Below are 9,079 nucleotides of genomic sequence, written 5' to 3' on the forward strand. Positions count from 1 at the left end.
CACATTAGTTCGCAAGTTTGGAAGATTCACAAGTGTTCACAAGTATGGAAGATACACAAAGTTAGTTTCGTGAATTCACACTTCCCATAATCCCACTCTCGGAGGAGGAGTCAACCTTTGAGAGAGCATAAAAAGAGCTTCAGTCAGTCAGTGAGTTAATTCAGTTCTAAAGATTGCCAAGAGTCAGAGTTGAGCTAGAAGCAGAAGCTGCTAGAGGCAAAAGATTAGCAATGAGAGCTCTCGGAACCAAAGAAGGCTCAAGTGAGTTCAGTTAAGGAGATTGACAAGCTAGAGACTGCAGTTGAAGCTGCAAGAGCTCTTGGAACCAAGCAGAGAGATAGGTCTCCAAGCAAGCTAACCGGGCCCAAGGAAAGAGATAAGACTTGGAAGGAGAAAATAAACATTTGGATTTTATCAGCTGGCTGTATTTAAGGTGATTATTGATCTGAACTGAAACTAAGATTGCCTCCCCAAGAAAACATCCCCAAGAAACCTGCCCACAGAGAACCATCATATTTTAGAAAAGAAAAGAACAAGAACACCATATTTTTCCACTACAGATTTGTGTTAATTAATTTTTCCTGGCCTTAATGTGGCAATGGCATTCTGTTTACTCTTCTTTGGTTGAGTCTTGAACACATTAACTACAGTGATTATTTCAGACTTTCTCTTCTTTTCTCAGCCCCTAGATATTCCTTCCTTCATTAATAAAAAAAAAAAGCATTTATTAAGCACCTACTACATATTTACAAGCACTGTGTTAGACACTGAGGATACAAATATAAACAAAGAATAAAACAAACCCTAATTTCATCGAATTATATATTCCCTCGGGAGAGACAAGTACATAAATAAATATATACAGAATAAATAAAAAGAGGACAGATACAAAGGGTTAAATTTAACTAAAGTTCAAGGATTAGGGAAGAAGAGCATTAGGGTTGGAGATAGTCATGAAGATAGGAGTTAATGCTTGAACTCCATCTTCAAGGAAGAGAGAAATCTTTTGAACTACATGTGAGAAAGTATTATATTCCAGTCATGAGGGCACAGTCAGTGCAAAGGTATGGAGATGGAGGAGTTTTATGTGAGGAACAGAGAAATCAATGTAGTTGAATCTTACAATACAGGGAAGGGGGTAACCTGTACAATGAAAGCTAGATCAAGGGCAGCTTATACAGGGTTTCAAAGGCCAATTAGTTAATTTTGTATTTTATCCTAGAAGCAATAGTGATTCTCTGGAATAGGTGGAATAGGGGATTGGCTTGACACTTGAAAAGAATCATACTGGCAACTGTATGTAGGGTGTATTTGTGGTAGGGAAATCATTGGAACCATACAGTAAGAGGTGATGAGGGTTTAAGCGAAAGTCATAGTTGTATAACTATAGAGAAGGACCCAGATATAAGACATACGAAAAGAGAAATGGCAGGATTGGACAACTTATTGAATGTATGAGGGTGAGGAGAATTTAGAAATATTACTAAAATGATTGTTGCTCACTCATTTCATTCATATTCAGCTCTTTGTGATCCCATTTAAGGTTTTCTTGGTAAAGACACTAGAGTGGTTTATTCTTTTTTTCTCCATTTCATTTTACATATGAGGAATTAGTAAGTGCCTGAGGCCACATTTGAACTCAGGAAGATGAGTTTTCTTGACTTCATTTCTGGCACTTGATCTGCTACACTGAAGTGCTGATCCATTACTATGAACCTGGAAAATGAAGGCAAAAACAGTGGTAGTTTCTTTCACAGATATAGGGGAAATTTAGAAGAGGGGTGATTTGATGAGAAAGATAATTCGTTTTCTTCTGGCCTCTTTGAACTTGAGATGCCTCTGGAACATCAGTTTGAAAACTTCAATAGGTGTTTTGGTTTTATGGAGATGACGCTTAGTATGTCTGAGTTGCACTCTTTCAAAATTCTTTCCCTTACCTGTGTCATCCCCTCAGACTTTTGTCTTATGTCTCAGTTACTTTCATAGACTCCTAGGGAAAATATAGTCATTATATTCATTTCCTTATTCATTTTTCACTGCTCTACTAATTGCAGTCTGATCTGACTTCACCACACTTTTCTGCACTGTGTTGTTCAGATTGCTAATGACCAGATTGCTAATGATCTGTTACTTTCCAAACTGATGGCCTTTCTTAGTCCTTGTCCTCTCTGCTGTCTTTGTAGCTTTTGGTGCTGTCTATCTTTCCCTTCCTCTTGAGGGTTGTGATTTGGGATAGATGCTAGAATAAATAGAGGGCTAGACTTCGGAGGCAACAAGATCTTCATTTAAATCTTGCATCTGATACCTCATGTTGTGTGATGGTGGGCCAACTCACTTAACCACTCTGACATTTGAAGCCTATTATAATCTGGTTCTCATCTAGACTTATTTTATATTACTTTTTCATGTACTTCTAAATTCTAGACAAATTGTTACATTAAGTGTATGCAGATTAAACTCCATTTCTCATTAATGTGTTTAGCAGCTCAAGTCCTACTTCCTATATGGACTCTTTCCTGAAATCCCAAAAGTTTGTGCTGTCTCTTCAAACTATGTCTTCTTTTTATTTAATCTCTGTACATACATGCTCTGTCCTCCAGTAGAATATCAGCTTGAGAGCAAGAATTATTTCATTTTTATTTCATTTTTTTAATGTTATTTCAAAACATTTGCTCTATTTTTTTAAATTAAGGTTTTATTTTGTTTTTCTTCCCTAGGAACCACCAGAGATGGGACTCTTAAAATTTACTCGTCCAGAAAACACAATGGTTCCCACAAGACCTACAGTAGAACAACTATCAAGTCTCATAAAAACTAGTCTTCAATATCCAGAGTCCTTTAGTCATCCATTTCATCAAAAAAGGTTTGAAATATGTTCATTTTAGATAATAATCAGTAAACATTTACAAATGCCTACCTACTATGTGCCATTGTCCTAAACTCTGGAGAGTTTAAGAAAAAGAAAGACAATTTCTACCCTCAATAATCTTTCAGCTTAGTGGGAAAAGATATACAAAAGGAAGCTGGAAGGGGGAAAGAGTTCGGGTAGTAGAGTTAAGACCAAGTTGAGCAGCTGGTGGAAAATGAAATTAGTTGGAAAATTCTGAGCTTCAAAAAAGGGAGACTTCAGGTGGAGTTTATTACTCTTTTTTTCCAATTTGAGGGGAAGAGGTCTCTGTGGGTTCTGAGGAGATATGGAGTATCAAAGCTGAATCAGTCCCATAACGAGTAGATTTCAGATGATGATATTATCCTGGGGGAGGCATGATTTTTGTGGAGCCCAAACCAAGCACAATCTCTGATGGAGAAACATTAAGAATAAGTAAAAGCAAATTTATATTTTTAGTTTGTTGTATGCAGCTTATATCTAAAAGAATAACAGACTCCAGATGTCAAGGGTAAAGACAAATCAAATCCATATCTGAGGGTCTCAGTTGTGATGGACAAGGAAGGTACATCAGATATAAAGACATTCATTGCCATTTTTATCTTCGTCATTCCCTATAAACACTAATTATAAAATCATTAATGCATCAGATCTTTGTTATTTGTAAACAATGTTTTTTTTTTCACATTAGAAAGGTTTGTCTATATTGACTTCATTTTGCTTATTTATAATTTTTTTAAAGTAGTTAAATGTTTTAAGTAACTAAAAATTGTTTTGAAGCTTTATGCTCAGTGAAATAATCCTTTAAAAGAATCTCGGGGTGGGTGTTTATACTACTAAGTAAATGTATTTTGTTTCGGTTTTTATAAGATTAAGAAAATGAGGTGATAAAACTCCTTAAAAACATAGAAATACAGTGTATTTAGCAGAATTTCAAACTTGACAAGACAGGTTCACATAAAATGATGAAAAAATGATCATCATTTTTCTCTTAATACAATTTATTTAACAAACCCCTATTGAACAACTGTTCTTTTCAGGGCAGCAACTTCAGGCCATCTTGCCTAACTTAAAGATAACTTCATGCAGTCAGGCTTCTGGAAGGCTTAATTTAACTTTGAATCATCAGATAAGCTTTTTTGGCTGTTGTTATTCACTGTAAAAGGATTCATTAGCGAAAGGAAAATACCCCTATGATATTGAATAGGAAGAATCTTTCCATTAAAGACAGTTGTGTCAATTCTCTGAAATGAGCATAACTGCTTACACACAATCTGTATTCACATATTCTCTTCTTGCTTAGACTGTCAGTAATTGAACATTTCATTTGGGCTCTTCTTACCCTCTCCTCTCATTCCCCAGTAACATTTAATGATCCCCAAACCATTTCTACCTAGCAAGAGTTCAGTAAATATATATTGAACTGAATTAACAAAGAGAATAGAAGTACTTATGCAGGCCTATAGCATTTTCCAGCTAAAATTTTTTCTTCTATTAAGCTTTTTGGATAATTATTGTTTACCTTTGTTCTGTTTGGGATGGGGAGGGATTGGAAGTAGGGAATAGCAGGAAATATCTTAGAGAAGTTCTTACATTTTTATTTTAAGGTCAGCAATTAAATAAACACATTCATTTATTTTTAAAGCTTTTTTATTTTCAAAACACATGCATAGTCTTTAACATTCACCCTTGTTGCAAAATCTTGTGTTCCAATTTTTTTTCTCCCTCTCTACTCCCCCTTTCCCCAGACATTAAACAATCCAATATATGTTAAATATGTGCAATTCTTCTATACATATTTCCACAATTATCACACAGCACAAGAAAAATAAGATCAAAAAGGGAGGGAGAGAATCTCATATAAGTTGTTATATGCTAATATATGTATTGTTTTCAACAGTAATATTTCTTGTTGAAAAGGTTTGTTTTGAGTGACTTTATACCTGGCTCATTATTTGAACATAGAATATTTTAAAATGTCTATGTGGTAGAGATTTTAAAATACAACTTATGGGTTATTTTAAATTATTATTAATTACTTCCTCTGTTTCTAAAACAAAAATGCTCAATCCTTTTTCTTCTTCTCTCATAGCCTTTGTTTAGTACCAGTCACAAGTTATGGGTTGTTTTAAATTATTATTAAATATTTTCTCTGTTTTTTAAACAAAAATCCTTTTTCTTCTTCTCTCATAGCCTTTGTTTAGTACCAGTCACCCTTTTGCTTTCCAATTGTTCTCAGACGGACGTAGATGTAATAATTGATCTGCGACATAAAACAACAAGGTAAAGGTTTTTAACAGCAAATTTCCTTAATAATTTAATGTATAATTGAAAGTAATTATTTTAAGAAACATCTTTTATAGAAGGTACTATGATGACCACGCTAGCACCCAGGATATTCCAGAATCAGCCGGAGTCAGGATAAGCACAAGTCCTTAGTCTTTATTCTTGATCTTCAGGGGTAGAAGTGAACAGTATGAAAGCAGAATCTCCGCGACCACCTTCTCCCTCGTCCACCACAAAAAGTGACTCTGGTTCTTCTTACTCCCCCTCCTAGTCCCTCCTACATTCCTCTGTATACACCAATCATTGAGTCAGCACAGGATAGTGGGAAGGACCATTTTCCAAGCATATGCCCAGAGAGTATTGTCCAGTCAGTAATTAGCCCTAAGTGCTTGAACTGACCTCAGTGCAATGACTCAAGAGTTTCAGTCCTCTACAAGGTATCCCCAAAAATCTTAAAAGGTTTTAAGTTAAACTTGAGGAGGGATGGATAGAACCTCTCTATTTCCCCTCTTTACAAGAAGTGCATTGTTCACCTTACTTTGGTTTAAATAGTGTAGTAAGATGAAAAATTCTGAAGCTAGAAGTTAGGTTTGAATTCCAACTCTGATACTTCCTAGCTGTTACTTAGGAGAGTACTTAAAAAGTCTCTCTGGCTCAACAAATTTATAAGACATATATTTAATACTAGCCAAAATTTTCTGTACAATGGGGATAAGAATATACTACCTGCCTTAATGAATTGTGAGTAATGTTGTGAAGGGTGCTTTTTTTTTTAAATTTATTTTAATTATAGCTTTTTATTTACAAATTATGTGCATGGGTAATTTTACAGCATTGACAATTGCCAAACCTTTTGTTCCACTTTTCCCCCTCCTTCTCCTCATTCCCTCCCCCAGATGGCAGGTTGATTAATATATGTTAAATACATTAAGATATAAATTAAATACAATATAAGTATACATGTCCAAACAGTTATTTTGCTGTACAAAAAGAGTTGGACTTTGAAATAGTGTACTATTAGCCTGTGAAGGAAATCAAAAATGCAAGTGGACAAAAATATAGGGATTGGGAATTCTATGTAATGATTCATAGTCATCTAGAGTTCTTTCGCTGGGTGTAGCTGGTTCAATTCGTTACTGCTCTGTTGGAGCTGATTTGGTTCATCTCATTGTTGGAGGTGGCCATGTCCATCAGAATTGATCATCATATAGTATTGTTGTTGAAGTATATTGATCTTCTGGTCTTGTTCATTTCACTTAGCATCAGTTCATGTAAATCTCTCCAGGTCTCTCTGAAATCATCCTGTTGGTCGTTTCTTACAAAGCAATAATATTCCATAATATTCATATGCCACAATTTATTCAGCCATTCTCCAATTGATGGGCATCCACTCAGTTTCCAGTTTCTGGCCACTACAAAGAGGGCTGCCACAAACATTCTTGCACATACAGGTCCCTTTCCCTTCTTTACAATCTCTTTGGGATATAAGCTCAGTAGTAACACTGCTGGATCAAGGGTATGCACAGTTTCATACTTTTTTGAGCATAATTCCAAATTGCTTACCAGAATGGTTGGATAAATTCACAATTCCACCAACAATTATCAGTGTCCCTGTTTCCCCATATCCCCTCCAACATTCCGCATTATCTTTCCCTGTCATTCTAGTCAATCTGACAGGTGAAAAGTGGTATCTCAGAGTTGTCTTAATTTGTATTTCTCTGATTAATAATGACTTGGAGCATCTTTTCATATGGCTAGAAATAGTTTCAATTTCTTCGTCTGAGAATTGTCTATTCTAAGTGTGAGCTTCTTAATAAGATTTCTTCATCTTTCATTGTTATAAAGGAATAAATGAATTGTCCTCAGAAGAAAGAGGTGAATTTTAATGAAAAATCTCAAAATAATACATTTTTTGTTAAAAATTATATCTTAAATGAAAGTTAAGATGTCATTCATTTAACTATGGAGTATTTTCATAAGCTTGCTTTGCCATAACTTGCTAAGCTTAAAAATGAAAAATTAGGAAACGAAAGATTTAGGATCAATTGTTGAAACTTGTTAATCTTTTAAAAACATAAAACAGATGAAATTGTCACCTGTGTTCTTGTTTTCTTTTTCAGCCCAGAAGCACAGGAAGTCCATGGTTCATTCACATGGCTCGGGCAGACACAATACAAACTACAGCTTAAGAGCCAGGAAGTCTATAATTTGCAGCTGAAAGCTTGTTTTGTTCATGCAGGTGTCTATAATCTTGGAACTCCTAGGGTATTTGCCAAGTTATCGGACCAAGTGACATTGTTTGAAACAAGTCAGCAGAGCTCTATGCCAGCATTGATTATCATTAGTAATGTGTGACCACTTGCAAATTTGTACTGGAAACCAAAAGAATAAGTTTTATCTTACTTTGCTGAATGACTTTTACAGCAGTTTGGGGGACATCCACCATATTACAAGAGATGGAGTAGGATCACAATAGCAAATATTCAAACCTCTTGTCAGCTTATGTTTATCGATGCAGAGCACGTTGGACTGAGAATGCATAGATTCTTTTTGTATTTTTTTCAACTCTGGTAATAATTTAAATATTCAAAATACAGGTTTTGAACATATCCATGCACCTTAGGCCCCGTCTTTAAAAATTAATGATTGCTGTAACAGCTTACAGGATGGTGCATATTAGTGGCCGTATTAGGAGATAACTTGAGAAAAATGGCCTTTGTTGGCTATGCTATTCTTAAGCCATTAGTCTCTATAAATTCCAGCTTTACTGTGAAGTTTACTATAGAGTGTTAAATACAAATTCTACTGTTCTCACTTTTCACAATTCTCAAAAATCATTTTTGGCCCTATGTTATAAAAGTCTTCATGTCTAAGTATCCAGTGTACCTTTTCACTTATACATAACTTTGTACAAATTAAGTTTCATCTGATGCTTTGAATATAATTTAGAACCAATTTGACATTTTATTTTTTCATTCATCTCAGTACAGAATGCACTATTTCACAACCATGAGATTTTTGTCATTTAAATTGTCATTCACTTTATTATGTAATTTAACAACCAGGTTGATCTGTTAAAAATATAAATCTACTCAAGTTAATTAAAAGTAAGCTTTTCAAGAAATGTATTATATTTATAACAAATGTACTGTAAATAGAATAAAGCGTACATCATATTCACTGTATAGGCTCTATTGAATTATTTTATTGTATTTATAGAACAAATCATTGTGTATGCTATATTTATAGAAATGATATATGTATAAACCAGTCGTTTTAGTATTATCTTGTAAATAGCCAATTTCAGTGTAAGAGCAAGCACTATTCAGTTATCCATTCCAAAATAGATGAGATGTTAGGCTTCTGAAAGAAGTAATCTTGAGGGTAATTTCCAAATTGTCTGAGTATTTATAGTTTTTAAGCCTAAATTTTTGTTGAGAGGTTCTTTTTTTTGTTCAGCTATTTTAAAGAACAGGACACATTTGGATGATAGCGCTACCCTTGGTATAGCACTCCAAGCTTTATTAAAAGTTTTGAAGAAATATGATCTTGTCATCATTGAAGTCAATAGTTACAAATATGCTCACTTAAGAGGATGAGAAAAACGTATAATCTAGAGCAGGACTTCTTAAACTTTTTCTATTCATGACCCCTTTTCACCCTCTTTTTTACATGGCTCCAGGCATATAGTATATAAAGTAGGTATACAAATCAAACATTTACTGATAATAAAACATAATTTCATGACCTCCACATTCACTTACAAGACCCCACATGGGGTCACGAACTACAGTTTAAGAAGCTGAGATCTAGAGAAACCAAGAGTGTTGGTTGTCCAAGATGACTTTGTTGGTAAATGTCAAATACAGAGCTTTCACCTAGATCCTCCAACTCTTTTATGTGAGT

The 9,079-nt window shown here is 34.5% G+C and overlaps 1 protein-coding gene across 3 annotated transcripts in view; it reads left to right on the forward strand.

Moving 5' to 3' along the window:
* TRAPPC8 (trafficking protein particle complex subunit 8) overlaps positions 1-8,358 on the forward strand; it is a 129,861-nt gene extending 121,503 nt beyond the window's left edge. For 2 of the 3 annotated variants that reach the window (XM_051970286.1, XM_051970287.1), the window contains 3 exons: positions 2,718-2,863; positions 5,081-5,170; positions 7,294-8,358. In XM_051970286.1, the coding sequence (XP_051826246.1) occupies positions 2,718-2,863; positions 5,081-5,170; positions 7,294-7,528 (471 nt within the window). In that variant the 3' untranslated portion in view covers positions 7,529-8,358. Of the gene's footprint in view, positions 1-2,717; positions 2,864-4,979; positions 5,035-5,080; positions 5,171-7,293 lie in introns of those variants that run through there. The other variant, XM_051970288.1, reaches the window with a different exon arrangement.
* The last annotated feature ends 721 nt before the right edge of the window (positions 8,359-9,079 follow it).

This window comes from Antechinus flavipes, chromosome 1, assembly GCF_016432865.1.
Source record: "Antechinus flavipes isolate AdamAnt ecotype Samford, QLD, Australia chromosome 1, AdamAnt_v2, whole genome shotgun sequence".
NCBI classification, from domain to species: domain Eukaryota; kingdom Metazoa; phylum Chordata; class Mammalia; order Dasyuromorphia; family Dasyuridae; genus Antechinus; species Antechinus flavipes.